Source organism: Balaenoptera acutorostrata, chromosome 14 (genome assembly GCF_949987535.1).
Source record: "Balaenoptera acutorostrata chromosome 14, mBalAcu1.1, whole genome shotgun sequence".
Taxonomy (NCBI): Eukaryota; Metazoa; Chordata; class Mammalia; order Artiodactyla; family Balaenopteridae; genus Balaenoptera; species Balaenoptera acutorostrata.
Genome location: NC_080077.1, coordinates 53,778,418 through 53,797,874, shown reverse-complemented (window position 1 = coordinate 53,797,874; position 19,457 = coordinate 53,778,418). Strand labels below are relative to the sequence as shown.

Genomic DNA, 19,457 nt, shown 5'->3' with positions numbered 1-19,457 from the left:
GAGGAAAAATGGGTGAAAGATAGCAAAGCATATCATAATATGCTAAATTTATTCCCTTAAGTGAGAAACTTAATCTGAATAAGGGGAACAGAATTACAAAATAAATCAACCAAACATGACTAAGACAGCCTGGGTTTGTGGGTCCCCTTCTACTCCTCCATAATTCATGCAGACATTCCCCAATTTACAGAAGAGTTCATGTGTAAATTAGTTGTTTGGAACTTTAAACATATTCTCCCATTAAAACAAAGCTATTTATACATCTTGGCAAGATGCCCAGGGTAGCCCTTTAAAAAGGTTTGATTAACCCATAATGGACCAAGAACCTCATACACAGTATAACGATGGTTCTGGGGGACATGTACTCAGAATTTCAACCTGGGGTACTGGGAACACATCTCCCCAAATGGGACAGGCAGTGGGAACCATCCCAAGACACTGGTTCCTTCCATCTGGTGCAAAGCAGAGGAAGGAAGACAGAGGGAAGGCTCATTTATGATGGCAACACGAGAATGGATGAGAGAAGTAGCATGGTCAGAGGAGGTTTACCATGGAAGTGACAGGATTCAGGAAGTGCCACCCGAACATACGGCACCTTAGCAGACTGAATATTTTAAGCTGAAGGAATTTGAGAAACAGCATGTGAGGGAAGGACTCTCTGATCTTCTCCCATGAAGCTGGTCATAAGACCCTCGTGTGAGAGGTGTGCGCCCTATACCTGGAGGAAAAGAGCACCTTATCTCCAAGATGGGACACAGTGAGGACTCAGAACAGGCCTTGCTAAGTTTTCTCAGTGTACTACACTTGGCGCATATGTTTGTCCTATCACGTTTTTTTTCACGACTCTCCACTCTTCATCAAAGCTGGCATAAAAATGTTCGGGTTTAAAAATGGAAACAGGGGGGACTTCCCTGGTGGTGCAGTGGTTAAGAATCCGCCTGCCAATGCAGGGGACACGGGTTCGAGCCCTGGTCTGGGAAGATCCCACGTGCTGCGGAGCGGCTAGGCCCGTGTGCCACAACTGCTGAAGCCCGCACGCCTAGAGTCTGTGCTCCGCGGCAAGAGAGGCCACCGCAATGAGAGGCCCACGCACCGCAGCGAAGAGTAGCCCCCGCTCAATGCAACTGGAAAAAGCCCACGCGCAGCGACGAAGACCCAATGCAGCCAAAAAATAAAATAAATAAATAAATAAATTTATAAACAAACAAAAAAAATGGAAACAGGGACTTCCCTGGCGGTCCAGTGGTTAAGACTCTGTGCTTCCAGTGCAGGGGGCACGGGTTCGATCCCTGGTTGGAGAAGTAGGATCGCACACGCCGCGCGGCCAAAAAATTTAAAAAAAAAAAGGAAACAGACTTACAGATACAGAGAGCAAATAGGTGGTTGTCAGAAGGGAAGGAGACTTGGGCAAAATAGGTGAAGGGGATTAAGAGATAAAAACTTACAGTGATAAAATAAGTAAGTCATGGGGATGTAATATACAGCATAAAGAATACAGTCGATAATACTGTAATAATTTTGTATGGTGAAAGATGGTTACTGGACTTGTGGTGACCGTTTTGTAATACATTTGATTGTCGGATCATGTGTCGTACACCTGAAACTAACATAATACTGTATGTCAACTGTACTTCAATTTAAAAAAAAAAAAAATGCTCAGGTTTAACCACTTCTTTGGGTCTTCATTTCCTTATAAGGGCTCCCATGTTGCATAAAACTTACAAACAAATAAATGTGTATGCTTTTCTCTGTTAATTTATCTGCCTTTTGTTACGGGGGCCCCAGCCAAGACTTAAAAGAGCAGAGGAAAGAGATATTTTTCCTCCCCTACAGAGCCAGTGAAGCTTAAGCTTCAGTCCCTCCCACTTACACAAGGCCTGGAGAAGAGCCCCATCAATGTATCTGAATGGACATGTAAGCAGATAGGGTAGGGGATCCCCAGAGAAAGAGAACCAGGCTGGACTTTCTTGACAGAAGAGATGCCATTTTTTGGCCTAAACCATTTTGTGATATAAGCCTGGCCACAATGCTTGCCCTTGAACAGGTCTCAGTAATTAACGGTCTTAAGGGAACAAAAGAATGCAGAAATAACTCTTATCAGGCAAGAAAAGTAACAATAGCAAAGATAATATGTCAGTTGTAATGACTCCCAGTTCTGTCAATGATAAAGATTAGCCTGAAGTGCTCAACCACCAGATGAACTGGAACCTAAGGGATGATGTTGCCCTTTTCTGACCCTTGTGACTTCTGACTTCTGACCCTTCTGACCCTTGTGACTTCAATCAACTAAAGGCCAAGCCCCTTCATGAATATTCATGTTCTCTTAGCTTAAAACTTACCCAATTTTGCTGTTTGGAGAGAGACTGCTTTGGGAAAGAGCCCCCGCGTTCTCCTTACTTGCTGCAAGTGATAATATTACAAGTGCTTCCTTCTCCTTATCTTTGGCGTGGTTGTGTCTTTTGGCTTGACACCCGCCAAGAGGCGAACCGAGTTTTAGGGTAACAGACATATGCTTTGGTAAAACTTGCAGAAGTAAGATATGCTAGTGAAGGGCAGAAGAATATAGCACCCCAAAATATACCACTGAGGCATAAGATTATTCAGAGCCGAAGGCAACTGAGAAGAAGTAGATGTAAGAAATCTCTGTACTCCCCCTATCTGCCTAAAAGCAAAGGTGCTTGCTTTACTCTTTACCAAGAAGGACAAAGGTTAATCCCTGGAGATAACTGTAGACCCTTATCAATGGAGAAGGCACCAATTTAAATTTGCATAACTAACTTTATTCTTGCTTTTCCTGGTAAACTTTCCACAACTGGCCTTCCCTACACTCCTCTATCTTTTGTCTTGAACTAAAGATGGCATTTTGGCCTGAATTCTAAGCTAACTCTTTGAGTTACTCATTTTTCCTGGGTATCTCTCGTGTATACGTGAGGTGCACATGTTAATAAACTTCCGTTTGTTTTTCTCTTGTTTCCCTGTCTTCTGTTACAGAGGTCTCGGCAGAGAACTCCGAAGCGTAGACGGAAAATTATCTTTCCTCCCTACTAACCACAATCAGTAAAACTGCTGCCTCTTTCCACTCCTACTCTCCTCTCCATTATACTTCCTCTCTTGTCAGGTGACACTAGATTTGATTTGGAAATACATCTGCTTTGGGCTTAGTGGGAAATACCGATGTGGTTCATAGTAATTTCTGAGTACAGTTAAGTTATTACAGGTTGTCCTGGTTTAAGAATGCCTTCCAGGAATATTCCTATTTCCTACTAAGTCAACACAACAAGGTATAACATTTTATTACGATAAGACTGAATATCATGGTACCTAGCATTGGATTATATGAGCAGCGAAAGAGAAGCGAAGTCTGAAATGTACAGAACCAGAAGCTGGTCTGTAGAAAATTCTTCCAATTAAAAGATATGTAAAAACTTACAACACATCACTGATAAAGTTAATTTGTGATTCAGGACCCATAAAATGGAGGCCACCCCAGTGGCCCAGCCCATGTCACAGCCTGCCTCACAGCCAAGGAAACCTAGCACTAATCACCATCCTCCAACTCAGCTTTAGCTCACCTCACCCTAGAAACTAGGGCCTGCTAGCCTTATAGGGAAATCAGACCTCCCAGCCAATCACGCCTTGTTTCTGTGTTGCCACTTCTAAAGCTGCATAAAACACAGTCCTGCCCAAAATCCCTTGGGAAGAGAGCTCCGCCGCTTGTGGACGGTTTTCCGTTGAATAAAGGATATTAAACTGGTTATTAAATTGTATTATTTTTGTCATTTGACACCACTACAGGGAAGATATCAACAACAAGCTAGTTAATGAAGGTTGTCAATTAAAATGCAAAAGTATTTTGGGCTTATTCACAGCACAAGGAAACGTGAGGTGCCCTGGAATCTTGCAACTCGTAAAGAAACTTGGAAGACATTTTTCCAAATCTGACAACAATCCTAAATTTTACATGACATGGACAATAATGAGTTGCACAGCAGAAGGGGAGGGAGCAGGGTTTGGGAACAATACCACATCTTGGCTTATGGAAAATCACAGTTAACTGACAGTAGGAATACAGAGGAAGCGTCAGGGTGGTCGTCGGTAAGTCTTGTTTTGCACAAGTTGAGTTTCAGCTGCAAAGGGGACACCTAACTGGATGGAACTGAGTAGAGAGGATGGGGTCAGAAATAGGATCTGCAAGTTACCAAAATATAAAAAGAAACTGGGAGCAGATGAGATAACCCTGGGAGACAGGAAAGATGGAGGGAGACAATGGGAAAGCAGGTACAGTTCAAGGGCTGGGGGAAGAAAGGGAGCCTTTAAAAATGATAAGAATTGGTCCAAAAGGCAAGAAGAAAACTAAAGGAGTTTAGTGTCCCTGAAACCACAGAAAAAGTGAGCATGACAAAAGTGGGCAACAGCGCCAGAGACTTCAGAGGTCAAATTGTAAGAACTGAAAAGTATTGTTGGGTTGGCAACTCGGTCAGCTATGACCCCGGTGAGAACACCTGCAGCTGATCGGCAAAGCCGGAAGTGAGGTTACGGTGCACTGAAGAGTGAACGACTCCTACACGTCACAAGATAGTTTTCTAGGTGACAGGGGCAACTATCTGTAAAACACAAATGGCCCAGAAAGAGTTTGCTACTAATTCCTCTAACGGAGCCGTCCCAGAGCTCCCTGGAAAACAGGCCTGGGGTGGAGGCGATTCATGTGCAGCACATAGCCAGGCCAGAGCCAGCACCCTTCCTCCCAACCCCAGGATTTCTCCAAGCAACTAGGCCACAGGGGTTTCTTTCTCCTTCCCCTTTCCCCTCTCCCTGTACAACCTAGTCAAAGTGCAAATGAAAACCCAAAGTCCCCAGGGGTGGTGGGAGTGGAGAGGGCGGAGGAACAGGTGAGTCGGGTAGGGGAAGGACAGGCAGGTGAAGGCCGCTGAAAAGAAGGAAGCTGTTGTAATTACCGGGATAAGCATAAGCATATGGGGGGGGGGGGCGGGGGGCGGGGGGGGGGGGGGCGGGTGGATCCAATGGTTTATGTTTGAGCCTGTCTAATTCTATAAACAGAATTCATCAGACACCTAATTTACAATTACATGACAAAGTGTTATTGTCGTAAAGCCTAATCTCAAAAAAGAAAGAGGGAAAAGCATTCCTAAATCCACTTCATTGAGTTTCAAGTATACACAATTTAAAAGTGAAATTTATTCTGCGGGGGAGGAATGGTTCAATTTCTAACACTTTCTAATACTTCTGGCAAACAGTGAAGTACAACTTGCCAGCAAGAGATGAATTTCAGGCAGACCATGACACTACCAATAAATATAACCATCGAATAGAACCCTTTTCAAAAAATATCTGGTGTAACCACTTTTTTAAAAAGTTCTATTCATCTTGAGAACCCTGAGTTATCTATGTGTTCCTACGGAATAAATCATGAAGAAACTATGGATGAGCTGATAACAGGGAAATCATTTTGTTTGACTTTTCTAGTGATACCAAAGCGTGGGCAAAAAAGACACATGATGTCAATATTAAATTATCCCCTTGACTTTTCTAGTGATACCAAAGCGTGGGCAAAAAAGACACATGATGTCAATATTAAATTATCCCCTTGGTTAACTGATGCTCAGTTGTTACAGAAATATAATTATAGAACAAAGAAGGAAAAGCAAAACACCATGGAGGCCTTAGAAAGCTTTGTCTTAATTTCAAAAAGCTGTTTGTTACAAAGAAATCCTGTAAATTCTTTCAAGGTGGGTGTTTTTGTCATTGTTAGTTTTAGGTTTTTTAATTAACTGGCTAGAAAAACACTGTTGGTCCTTGATGACAAACACTGATTTGCTTTGTGCAGACTAAAGACTGCCTTAATGCCAATAGCTAACAGTAAAAGAATAATTATTGCTTAGAGAAGCCAAAATATGCTCCACCAATCACAAAGGATAGTCAAACTGAAAAAAAGCTACTTTGGACACCGGAACCTCTGCATTTAAGTTAGTAAAATCCCCCTATAATAGTAATTTCTTCATGTAAAAGTATTTTTACAGTATTTTAAGGTGCTCACATCTCTCATGTGATTCTCACAAATAAGGAGTTGGAGGGACTTCCCTGGTGGTGCAGTGGTTAGGAATACGCCTGCCAATGCAGGGGACACGGGTTCGAGCCCTGGTCTGGGAAGATCCCACATGCCGTGGAGCAACTAAGCCCGTGTGCCACAACTACCGAGCCTGTGCTCTAGAGCCCGTGAGCCACAACTACTGAAGCCCGCGCGCCTAGAGCCCGTGCTCTGCAACAAGAGAAGCCACTGCAATGAGAAGCCCGCGCACCGCAACAAAGAGTAGCCCCCTCTCGCCGCAACTAGAGAAAGCCTGCACACAGCAACAAAGACCCAATGCAGCCAAAACAAAAAAATTAATTAATTAAAATTTCTAAAAAAAAATAAAAATAAGGAGTTGGAGAGGAAGGCCATTATTACTACCCATGTGTAATAATTTCAGTAAACAAATTTCCTAGAGCACCAAGGGCCAAGCTCTCACTGCCACTCGGAACAAAGGCATCCTCTGAGTCACCACACATGTGGGAATGTGACACAAGTCCATGATGTGAGCCAGTGAGGCTCTTTACAGTGGATTTAATTCCAGTGTGGTTAACAAGTGGCTAAATCAATGAATTGACCCAACTCAATATAACATATAAATCACTTTTATAAGTATAAAACTTTCCACTTCTCAAAGCTTGCCTAACAACCTACATTGTCCTACACTCAGTACCTTGGTGGAAACAGCAAGGAGACCATAAAAAGCATGCATGTGGTCAGCTGATTAGTTAGTAGCAGTGTAGAGAGAGGAACCCAGGTCTCTACTTCCCCAGCTCCAAGCCATTACTGCTTAAACAGAAGATAACATAGTACCTACAAAGCCAACGATAAACTGGGAAGACAAGAGATAGTTAGATCTGTTTTTAACTCATTTTCTACAGAATACTAAGAAAAGTATGCCTGGAGGGCCTGAACCAGCAAAAGGAATGAGAGCTCTCTATCTGGAGTGGTCATGGGGGCACAGAAAGCTGAATGCTCTTAGGGAAAAACAAAACAAAGCATCAATGTCACTGCAGAGCCTACAATAATAATAAGCGTCTAAAAATCCTGAACACGATTTTTGCAAGGTTATTAACTATGACAAACCATTAGAAAAATCTACATGATCAAACTGATTTAATTTAAACAAAGTGTTGGACCAAAATGGCAACTTCAAGAATGATAAGGCCCAAAAGCTTAAAAAATAAACAGCGTTGACCTTTAGAATATTTACCTTGAATTCTACGATGAAGGGTAGCACCTCGTTAGATGAATAGCCTTTATACTGCTTTCAGAAATACAGCTATTAAGCGTTCACTGAATTCAATGTCTATAATCCAACACATTAAAGGTAAAGTGCAATGTTTCATAACAACAGGAGTACAGAATGACACAGACGTGTTGTTTTTCCGGCACAATCTTTAGCAACCAGAAAACAAAATTTGACCTACAGCTCTCTCCTTCATCACCATCACTGAATGGTTCTGAGGGCCTAGTTTTCTCACCAAATAATAAAATCATCCGTTTTCTCTATGATGCCAACTTTCTGAAACACAAAGAATACAGTAGTTGCATCGCTAAGAGCGGTAGCCGCCACGTACTGAGTGCCTTCTGCCTGCCACAACCTGTACCACTGATTTTATACGCGTCATCTCATTTCACCCCTAAAACAAAACTCACACAAGAGAAGTGTCCAAGCGGGCCACCCAGCTAGAAAGCAGCAGAATCTGAATATGAACTCAAAAACATCCAACACTCACTGTGTTTCTGCAAACTCAGCAAGCACACCTGCAAGTCCTGGAAGCACCAGAACTGCCTAAAGAAGCCTGAGAGAGCACAGAGCCTAAGAGAACTCAACAATATTCAAACCCTTTATATCTGTTTTTCATAGAAACCTTCAAGTGTGAGAGCAACTCCATCATTCTTTAAAATCTGTAAGGAAGTCATTCTTAACCTTTTTAGGAATCTGATGAAAGCTATGGATCTTCTTCCCAGAGACTGACAAACAAAAATTTTGCATCATTTTAGAAGGTTCAGACTCCTAACATCCATCTACATATTTTTACAATTCTCAATGGATTGAGCTAAGAATCAACAGAATGAGATTAAAAAAGTACAAACTGGCACAAGAGTTCTTTGGAAATTGTTTTAACTGTTAGCACAACTCTGCTCATGTAAGTGAGCCTAGTTTTAATGCTTCTGACAAATCTCCTGCAAAGAGACGTCACCAAAGGAAAGAAGGGAGTTTTAGATGCCACCACTGATACTCACCGTTTTCCTGTGCAATTCTTATCATTCAGGCCACCAATCTTGTTTATGGCAGACCAGGCTGTGAGGGCCACATATGGCAGAGAGGCAGCTTGAGTATGAGTGAGTGATTTGGGCTTGTGAGAGACCTAGATTTGAAGATAACAGTCAAAAATAAGCAATGACTTGCAAACCTATGAACACAATTAAGTACATCTCTCTTCACAGGAATCCAACTATTTTCAGAGATATAACACTCGGCCAGGTTCAGTGGTTATTGCAAACCCTACTCCAAGATTATCCCTAAGGAATTTCTCCAAATGACTCAACCTGCCTCGCAGAGGTTCAGTAAGGTTTTATAGGTTACATTATCAGATACTGCTGCTTAATGCTTCATAAAAAGACCACATTCAACAATACCATTAGTCCTAACTATACCCAGAAATAAACCCAAATAAACCTTGAGCCCTCATAAATACATTCTAGTTTGTTTTTGTGATCAGCTGTTTCCTTTATCCCCATTTACTGGAAGGTAATCTTTCCAGACTTTTTCTAATCTTATCTTTTTTCTAATCCTTTTTCCCTTCCTGCCCTCCCTTCTGTAGGCAATTTCCTTAATATTAACCCCCTTCTTTCTAATTAAATTGTTAGCCCTCCTGACTGGATTTGATTAGACTCCTGTTTTGAAAGTTATCTGAAACAGCTTGATACTTCCATGCTTCTGTTTATGATGAATCGGTATGCTCCACTTGGTATATTTGGTTTCAACTATTTATACTGGATAAAACCAAGAAACACAGCAGCGTTTCTAGATCTTGCTCCAAATCCCTGTTCCACAAGACAAAGATAAACGCTTTGGCAGCCAGTGTTATTTAAACGACATCCAATACTTTTTTAGATCTTTTAAAAATTCCTATTCTCTATCTCGGTTCTTTCGAAACTACCCATAAAACTTGAACCTGATCTCAAAAAAAAAAACTCCAATTATTTCAGAGATATTTGTCAGTCTTTGTTTCTACTTTCCAGTGGCATTTCAGCACAGAACTGGTGAGTTACCTCATTCCCACTGACTACAACAAACTCTGAGAGAGTGCCTTGTTTCCAGGGAGGAACTGCAGCCCAGACCTGAAACACACACAACTTCGTTAGAAACAGATCTTTTTAAGCCAAAGCTAAGCATGAGAGTGTTCCCCAATACATACCCCACCCTGTGAAAAAAAGCACAAGTCAGCAATCCAGCAAATAATAGAGTTATTTTCACATGATATCAATGTATTATTTAGTATGATTCTAGATTTACCAAGTCAAACCACTTTGGAGGTAGATACCAGTAAATCCTGCTGTATTTACTGGCTACTTAGAGTACCAGTAAGAACACAGTCTCTGGGGCCTGAATCCTGGCTCTACCACTTATTAGCTGTGGGACCTCTTTATAGCTTGACTTCCTCACCTGTAAACTGGGCCTAACTGTACTTACTTCATAGGGATTAAATGAGTTATTTTATGAAAAACAACTAGAACAGTGCTAGCTATTATTATAAGCTGACTTTAATTTCTTGGTATAAAAGTTCAAAGTGACAAGGGACAGGTGATTATATCAACCTTCAGCTATTTTAAAAGCATCTAACCCAACCCATAAGGTAGAAATTGTCATTTGAAGACTTAAAAAGTCCCAATCATATATATCTTAAAGTCTTGCAATTCTTAAGCACTAGATTTAGAAAAGTTCAAGCACAGCAAGCTATTGTGACAGAACTAGAAACAACAGAAAGAAGAACTGAACCAAGAAAATGAGGGCTCCAGCCAAAGCTCAGTATATTTGTTGAAAAGAAGAAAAAAAGGTCAACGATATGGAATATATTTCCAAAAGCAGCAGAATTAAATCTGCAAATTTTGAGAAGGAATAGTGCAATGTGATAACTCACCTCATCGCCAGGCTTGAAGTACCTCACATCAAGTCCACACTCCATCACCACACCAGACACATCCCGGCCCAGAGTCAGGGGAAATTCTTCTCCTTTGATTTTAATATGTAAAGGGTCACGTTTCATATTTAAAGCTGTAGCTCCATAGCCACCTATAAAATACAATTTATTTGTTTCTTCCAAAAGAATGGGATGATTTCAAAACTACTGCAGGGTTACAGGCCAGGTACAATTCTAGATCTTCAAGATGCAGATTATAAAGTAATCAACCTTATAAATTTTTTACCATCACACAAGAAAGCATAAAAACAATGAATGTTGCTCCTTTCAAAGAAAATTATTTGGAAAGTCGTAATCACTGTTTTTAATTTTTATTTTATACTGGAGTATAGTTGATTAACAATCACTGTTTTTGAAATTCCAATTTTGAAACTGTCTTCAGAACTTTCAGTATTTTCTTTTATAGGTTTTACTTTGTTCTTTGAAGATGGTTTCTTTGTTAATTTATTCATTCATAGACTTTTTAAACAACAAAGTCATCTGAAGCCAAGTCTGGTGAAGAAGATAATGTTAAAGCTGTCTGGTTAATAAACAAATAAATAAGGCATGGGTATAGTATTTGACACTGACACTGGTCTATGAGTAATTGTCCCTGCCTCACAAAAAATGTTTCCAGAACATCTCTGGGTTAAGTGCAAGGTTCCCAAATGGAAAAGAACCACTTGGCTGCATCAGTTCTGATATGTTAAATCAGGTTGACTGCTTTATTATACATCATTTTATTTTTAAAAACGTTTACATAAATATCAGCTAAACAGAGCTGAAAAGATTCCTCTGATCAGTATTTTTTTGGTTCAAATAAATTGGCTATAATATCTATAATAATCCAAAGTAGTTTATTACACAGCTTCAACATATAAAATGGCTTTTCTAAGACACAATAGTACTGTTGTCATCTCTTCTGCTCGACATCCTTCTGAGAACATTTCTGCTATGTAAGGCTCTCCAAGATAAGCAACCTGCTTACCTTTCTAGTGCCATGTACCACAATCTATGCTCCAAAATCACTAAACCACTCAGTAAGTCTCCCCTTTTCTCCCACTCATCCTCATTAAATCCTAAGGATGAGGAGAAACCAGCAAAGGAGCCCGAGAAGGCTTGGTCAGTGAAAAGGTGTTCAGAAAGCCAAGTGAAGAGGGTCATCTAAAGAAGTCAAATGCTGCTGATGGGGAAGATAGTTTTTCAAATAAGCTTTCAAAAGCTGCCAATAGGCTTTTAAAAAACAAAAACCCCCAAACAAACAAACAAAACAAAATACTGGATCCAACAACACAGCGGTCTTTCGTGACCTTCATAGGAGCGGTTGCTGTGGCATGGGGTGACAGAGAGAATGGGAGTGAGGAATTGGACACCATGAGAACATTCAACTCTTTCAAATAGTTTTGCTTACAGGAGAGCAGAGAAGTGGGGCAGTGGCTGGAGGGGGACCAGTGCGATAGAGGAAGGATTTTTAAGTGTTTTTTTTTCCCTCTTTAAGAATGGAGAAATTAACAGCAAGTTTGTATGCCAAATGGGAATGATCCAGTGGAAAGGAAAAGACTGAAGATGCAGGAGAGAACTGCTGAAACAATGCTCCTGCGTGGGTGAGAGGGCATGGGGTCTAGAACCCAGGTGGAGAGCTGGGCTTAGATGAGAGCAATGACAGTTAATCCACGCAGCAGGAGGTAGAGGATACAGGGAGAGAGGCTGACAGGAGGGTAGCTTGCAGAAGTTGTTTTTAATAAAAATCAAGACACATGGAAGAAAGTGTTTGAAAGTTGGGAAAGTCCCAGAAAATCTAAGCTGATGGCCACCATGCCAATATTACATACTTGCCAGCTGGCTGGTTACGAGTGCTTTCTATCAGGGGAAAAAAAAAACTTCACATGTAATACTCACAAAAGTCACATTTTACTTTCCTGTCTTACATTCCTTTTCCACTCTCAAACACAATTAAACAATTATTCACTGAAATTCCTATGTGGTTTGATCAACAGAAGCGGGCATTTAGCCATGTCAAATTTTAGCTGCTGTTTCAGAGCTGCAAAAAAAAAAAAAAAAATCTTCAGTCCTCTCTAAGCTACACAGCCTGCAGGGCAAGGTTGTTTTCTTGGTCACCTCGATATCACCTGAGTAACTCTGGCTCGTTGGTACCAGCTAAACTAGCCCCAAATCCAGAAACAGCTGGTAGTTAGGAACTGAGAACCTGCCTGGTGACACAATGAACGGGAACCCTTAGGAGCTCTGTCCCATTCTTAGAGGTGACCATTTTGGTTCAGAGTTGGAATGGTTTGGAAAATCCTAAATCTGCCATCAGTTTCAAAAGTTTCAATTCCGTCTAAAGAAACCAAACTTTGTTGGTATGATGCTGTTGGCTGTATTTTTTTTCTGTTTTAAGATTATTCATCATTCATTAGCCATTTATATGATCTATGATTTTATGTCCAACAATAGTGGACATCTCCAGAAAAACAGCTGGCTTTCATCTTTCAAAACAGACATGTCCTTGCTTTCTTGTCAAGGGAAATAACTGCTCCCTACAGCTTACGATCTTATACTCATTATTTATTTCCCCATATTTCAGGTATCTTCTGCAACGATAATCGCACATTCTCCAAAAAGAATTCATGAGCAGGAAATAAAGAGGATAACTTGCAAATAATATTACCCAGTCAAGTCATAAAAAACTAAGATGCCTCAAGAATACTATATAAAAGTAAAATGTGTTATAATATTACATTAAATAGCAGCCAAGAAAGTCCAGATCCAGCCAATCTACTGAAGTTAAAATGTACACAATACAAATCGTGCATGTGCATTCAAAGAAGTGAAAAGTTAACAGATCGAAATGAAGACAAAACCCACTTATTTTAGTTTGTAACCTTAAATTAGAATGAAAATATAAAATGACTTTAAAAATAATGACTGAATGACAACTACACATGTGAAGCACAGAACAGGCTACAGTTGACAGGGCATGGGATCTACCTTCAAAGAGCTTATAATCAAGGAAATGAAAAAAACATAATGGTCACTGGGTATAAATCTACCACTTAAAGATAATTCCGATAAAAACTAAATTATCTTCATGCCCAATGTAAATGGAATAAACTGAAACAACATGCCCAACTAGTAATAGCAATTATTACTTTAAAGCGAACAAAAAGAATACAAATGTGTATTTCATGAGGCAATCATCATAAAGTCATTTCAATTAATTCTTAATAGAGCTTTCCAGCTACATTTTGAGTCCAAGTCTTTCCCCAAACTCCCTCCCCACAAAGAAATATGTAACAATTATTCTTCACATGTCTAGATCAGCACTGTCCAATAGAGATATAATGCAAGCCACATATCTAACTTAAAATTTTCTAGTAGCCACTATAAAAAGAAAGAAGTGAAATTAATGTTAATAATATTTTACTTAATATATCCAAAATATTATCAGGTTAATATGTAATGAACATAAAATTATTAATAAGATATTTTACATTCATTTTTTTCTTACTAAGCCTTTGAAATCTAGTGTATATTTTACACTAACTGTACATCCCAGACTAGCCACATTTCAATTGCTCATTTTTTGTCATTATTTTCCAAAGTTAAAGTAATTCACAAATAGTAATCAATCTTTTCAGCACTATAATAATTGCATAAGGAATATAGTACTCTCCAAGCTTTGTCAATATTCACCAGCAGAAATTAAGATAACATTATTCCCATTGAGGATGGCACATAACAGAAAAGTGTATTTTAACTTTGCAGAATGCAACAGCAAAAATGAGGAAAGGGGCTTCCCTGGTGGCGCAGTGGTTGAGAATCTGCCTGCTAATGCAGGGGACACGGGTTCGAGCCCTGGTCTCGGAAGATCCCACATGCCACGGAGCGGCTGGGCCCGTGAGCCACAACTACTGAGCGTGCGCGTCTGGAGCCTGTGCTCCGCAACAAGAGAGGCCGCGACGGTGAGAGGCCCGCGCACCGCGATGAAGAGCGGTCCCCGCACCGCGATGAAGAGTGGCCCCCACTTGCCGTAACCAGAGAAAGCCCTCGCACGAACCGAAGACCCAACACAGCCAAAAATAAATAAATAAATAAATAAATAAAGTAGCTATAAAAAGTCTTCTAAAAAAAAAAAAAAAAAAAATGAGGAAAGTACTGTGTCCATATCTTGGCATTCTGTTTTGCTGCTTTGTCCACTGGACCATTAAACAAAGCTGTGATTAGTGGGAGGGAAATAAAAATTACTATGAAAATGCAAATTCTGAACTGATATGAAAACATAAGCATACCTCTAAAACCTGTGACGGACCTCAGAATATCACAAAGTTCCCAGGAGAGTGTACCAGAAAGTTAGCTATGGATACAATTCTCAAGTCCCAATTTACATTTTTAGGTAGTATTGGAAGCAATTCAAACTTATATTTCGTGAAAGATTAAAGCATACCGTGGACATTGCAATTTCAAAAATTTTGAAAATAATATCTACTGAGATACTGTCAAAACCCTAAACAATTCCTTTGTGTTAACCCAAAAAGTGTAGTCAATAACAACTGACCTTTTAAAACTAATCCCTGATGAGATTGAAGAAAAAAAAAAGGTAATTGAGTAATGTCTTTTGAAACTTACTTCTCATATTAACATCTATAGGATTTATACTTGCAGCGTGAACTTTGATAATAACTTCATTTGGATAGTGTATCATTGGTATCATCATGTTCTGAGTAAATCGAAGCACTTCATTACTCCCATATTTATCTATCACCCAAGCGGGCATGACAGTGCTCCTTGGAGAGGTAGTACTAATCTTTCTAACCGAAGGCTTCTGTACAACTTGTCTTCTCCAGAAGCAAACCGCAGTGCATGCATTTCTTCTAAGTACACAGGTCTTCAGAAATCCCATCGTAAACAGTGGTTGAATTGCGTGCCCTAATTAAAAGGCACTTATACTGGATCAAACCCTCACACCTGAATTCGGTCAAATTCTGCCAAACACTCTGGCCTGTCTCAAAGTTGAGAATTCAAAAATTAAGTTACACTGATGGAGCAACTGAAGAAAGAAGAGTATGGAACTACTCTACTCTTCACATCTGAAATGCTCCAATTAACGTTCCAGTCAGTATTCTGTCCATTCTCCTCCTCCCTTACCCCCCCCCCTTAAAAACAAAAACAAAACCGCTAGAATCCTGCCCTGTCCCGGGAGCCTTCTGCGGGACAAACCGACTCCGCTCGCGATCAGGATGTCAGAGAAATTCACACACTTCAGGCTCCCGCCGCGACCCCCGGAGTCTCCTTGCCACCAGCTCTACTTCCCCGCAGGACTTCCTTAGCGGCGCCAGCCAATCGCGTGCACAGATCATTTTCCTCGGGCTGCAATTCGACCAATCTGAGCACTCGGTGCTGACAGGGTCGCTGGCAAATGGCTGCGCCCATGTAATACCAGCAGCGGCAGCTGACCTTTCTTTTTCCTCCTTGTCACCAGGCTCCTGTGGTGGCGGGTGGGACACCAGGACCATGTTGGGCCGGACCCTCCGAGAAGTGAGTGGAATTGCCTGCTGAGGGCCCAGGGAGGTCGGGAAGATTCGCGGAGTCCTTGTTCACTTGGACGTGGCGTTCCCCGGCCGGCGCGCATCTTGGTCAGCCTCGCCGCCTCCTTCCCTGGAACTTGGTGGGGGATTCGGACCTCCGGGTCCTTAGGCTGTGCTTCTCATATCCGTTCAGGAGTTAGGATCTCAGCGGGGGAGGCTTCTGCACCGCCGCGCTGTGGGGTGGAAGGAAACAGTGGCTTCTCTCGATTATTCGTTCGCTCTGGCTGCGTGGGGCCCTGGCCGGTCTCAAAGTGGGCTCTGCCAGATAAGGGGGATTTGGCTGGTCCACGTCAGTCTCTCTTGTTCGCTACACACATCTGATGCAGTCCTCACTAAGAAGCCCGCAAATCTGTCCCTTGCAAAAGCCAAACTAGTGATTCTTAGCTTTTCTCCCCCGGATATATTCATTCTCCAAGCTTCAACTACCACCAAGATACCAATGATTCTCTTACCCGTGTCTCCATTTCCGGGACATCATTTTTGAACTCTGGGCTATATTTGTGAATGTCTAATGGACATCTCTTCCAAAACTCCCACAAGAGTTTGATCAATTTAACCAAGTTGACTTCATCCTTGTAACAGAACCACCTATTGCGTCTCAACCGCCATCATAAAAAACACAAAAACCTAATTACGGAATTCTTAATATTCTGTTTTTAGCGGCACAACTGTTATCCGAGTTGCCCTTAGATTCTTCTTCATATGTCATATATCCAGTAAGTCACTAAACCGTGTTAGTTCTCTTTTGAAATTACGTTGGGAACGTGTTCTCTCACTTTATCCCTGCTGTTAGGGCTTTAGTTCAGATCTCCTGGCTTTCTGATCTCTCAACCTGCAGAGCTGTCTGCAGGCCCACTGCTATCAAGATCACCTCGGCCCGCCTTAAAGCTACAGCTGTGTCCCACTCAGGAAGGTCAGTATGGTAAGGCCCAGAGTGTATGGTTTAACCTGGGTTCCAGGTGATTCTGCTGATAAGTAGCAATTGAGGACCTACCCCGCCTTCCATCTTCCATTTGTATCTTCACCTGGGAAGTGTTTTTTTTTTTTCTTTTTCCAGCTGGCAGCCTTTTAGAAAGCTGTAAATTATGAGAACTTTAAATCCACAGGTTTTAAATAATAAATAGTTATTCCCCTAAATACATTTTTGTTTTACCATCCTAAATTGTATCTTGCCTATACCATCAGTGAAGAATACAATTTGTTTTTAAAAATTAAAAAAATTTTAACTTCAAACTTGTTTTAAAATGAAATATAACCTAAAAAATATGGTATTTTCTTTTTCTGCCCTTTCCCCCAGCACTACCTTTTTTGTGCCACCCCTTCCTAATGTCCAGTGAGCCATTGTCAGAAACAACTTTTACCTCAAGGGGGAAAAGGGAAGCTGACCCAAGGGTAGTCAGGAAATTGCCTTGGCATGATTACTTTCACTTAATCACTCCTTTAACAAATATTTATTGATGCCTATTGTGTGGAAAACATTTGCTTATTTTCCCAGCCCATAATATATCTTCTGTCCACTCTGTTTTTTCCACATCATTGTACCAATGCCCCAAATTCTACCAATTAGAGATTAATTAATTTAGTACACATTCTATTTTAAATATGTAAAGATGCCTGGGAAGGTTGAATGATTTATTTATCCATTGTTGTGAATTATAATAGTTCAATCATATTTCTCTCCATCACACCCTGGCTGAGATAATCAATTAAAGAAAGGGGAAATTTTGCGGGGGAGGGGATTGAGGGAGGGGCTGGAAACGATGGCATTTTGAGACAATTTGTGGGCCTAAGTGGAGGCTTAGGGCTGTAGAGGAGCCCTAGGAGGAAGCACTAAAAGGAGGTAAAATGCCAAATAGGAGGTAAAACTGCTACTTGTAAATTTTACCCAGGTACACTCAGTAAGGGGGAAGAGTCTTACTTTCACCTTCCTTTTTTGTGGCATGATCTCAGTGTTTCTGGGAACCAGATGCTAGGCTAATATTATTAACCCTAAAGTTATATTAATTGATTATTGTTATATTAAAGAAAGTTAATTATATATCCAGTAGGCTTCTTGGGGGTCTAGCCTAAGAACATTTAATTACTGTTCTATGGGAAAGTAGACTCCAAATTTTAAACAACTCAGTAATTCATTCATTCAGTTAACATTTATTGAGCACCTCTGTGTTCCAGACACTGGGGATTAGCATTGAAGACAGAAGTTCCTGCCCTAGAAGACCAGATACTGCCTTTAATGTGCAGGTTGTACACTGCATAATTCTAGAGGGTGCTAATCTGTGAAAGGTGCCCCCAGATTTGTACAGAAATGGCATACAAACTGCATGGCCAATGTAGAGACTCTGAATGAGAATTAAAAGTATGCTTTGGTTTTAGCAAAGAGGAAATCATTGGTCAATGTTCATTGTAGCTGTGAGTCCTAACCACCGAAGTGACTGTATCTGGAGATAGGTCTTTAGGAGGTTTCTAAGGTTAAATCAGGTTATAAGGATGGGGCCTTAATCCAGTAAGAAGAAGAGAGAGAGAAATCTCTTTTCTCTCTAATAAGAATAAGAAGAGAGAGATCTCTTTCTCTCTCTACCATGTGAGGATACAGCAAGAAGGCAGCTATCTGCAAATTAAGAGGCGAGCTCTCACCAGTACCTGAACATGCTGGCACTTTGATCATAGGCTTTCAGCCTCCAAGATTGTGAAGAATAAATGTCTGTTGTCTAAGCCACCCAGTCTGTAGTATTTTGTTATGCCAGCTAAGATCAACTAAGATATGACAGGCACTGGAAATTCAATGAAGAGCAGAAGAGAAGTGTTCTGTCCTTGTGAAACTTTCAGGATAGTGTTCAATCATAAATATTAAATTATTAGCTGTGTAAGTGGAAAAAAAGGAAATGTATAAGGAGCCATAAAGATAGGACATAGACATAGGATTGTTGTTGTAAGCGGGAGGCTTTTCTGAGGAAACGACTTGTGTAGAGACACGGTGGATGAGTAGCCAGGACAGTACAAGACAGAGGACCTTCCAAGCTTTGGGACCAGCATATTCAAAGGCCCTGTGGTGGAAAGAATGTGATGTATCTCCATGGAACTAGAAGATTTCTATGATTGGAGGGCAGAGATCGAGAGAGAGTTTGGCCAGATTTGAGGCTAGAAAGATGGGTGTTGGTTAGATCATTTATGGTCTTGCAAGACAAATTGAGGACTTTGATCTTTTTCCTAAAAGCTGGAAAGTCAGTGAAAAGGAGTGACATGACCATTGAAATTTTTAAAAATTATTTTGGCAATTTTGAAAGCATGAAATTAGAAAGGTAGCAAGAATAGATGCAGGGAATGGTCTGCCTTTAAATGAGGCTTTCAGTTTCTCTTTTATTCATTCTGACTTTTGAGTGAAAAAAGTTGTCACCCTTGAAGTATGTTCTCAACCTGCAAATAGTAAAACCAGGCAGTCCAATAGGATTTGGTTCGTTTATATTTATAACCCTTTAAACATTTAATTAATAATGTTAATCTAAATGACACTTTTATTACCTGATCTTTTTCGCTGTAGTGTTTATAGCTGATAGCTGCAAATATTTAAATAAACTATATTACTTAAATAATATA

General features: G+C 40.6%; 2 protein-coding genes across 6 annotated transcripts in view; one reads left to right on the top strand and one right to left on the bottom strand.

Moving 5' to 3' along the window:
* The window catches only part of RTN4IP1 (reticulon 4 interacting protein 1), a 110,075-nt gene that overhangs the window by 31,167 nt on the left and 59,451 nt on the right, over positions 1 to 19,457 (bottom strand). The window contains exons 1-4 of one of the 3 annotated variants that reach the window (XM_007190647.2): positions 14,905 to 15,593; positions 10,240 to 10,391; positions 9,371 to 9,439; positions 8,339 to 8,463 (exon numbers count right to left, since the gene is read on the bottom strand). In XM_007190647.2, coding sequence (XP_007190709.2) covers positions 8,339 to 8,463; positions 9,371 to 9,439; positions 10,240 to 10,391; positions 14,905 to 15,178 — 620 coding nt within the window. In that variant the 5' untranslated portion in view covers positions 15,179 to 15,593. Of the gene's footprint in view, positions 1 to 8,338; positions 8,464 to 9,370; positions 9,440 to 10,239; positions 10,392 to 14,904; positions 15,594 to 19,457 lie in introns of those variants that run through there. The other 2 variants (XM_007190649.3, XM_007190648.2) reach the window with 2 other exon arrangements.
* QRSL1 (glutaminyl-tRNA amidotransferase subunit QRSL1) overlaps positions 15,683 to 19,457 on the top strand; it is a 32,318-nt gene continuing 28,543 nt past the window's right edge. For 2 of the 3 annotated variants that reach the window (XM_007190645.2, XM_007190646.3), the window contains exon 1: positions 15,683 to 15,813. In XM_007190645.2, the coding sequence (XP_007190707.2) occupies positions 15,790 to 15,813 (24 nt within the window). In that variant the 5' untranslated portion in view covers positions 15,683 to 15,789. The remainder of the gene's footprint in view (positions 15,814 to 19,457) is intronic. The other variant, XM_057527802.1, reaches the window with a different exon arrangement.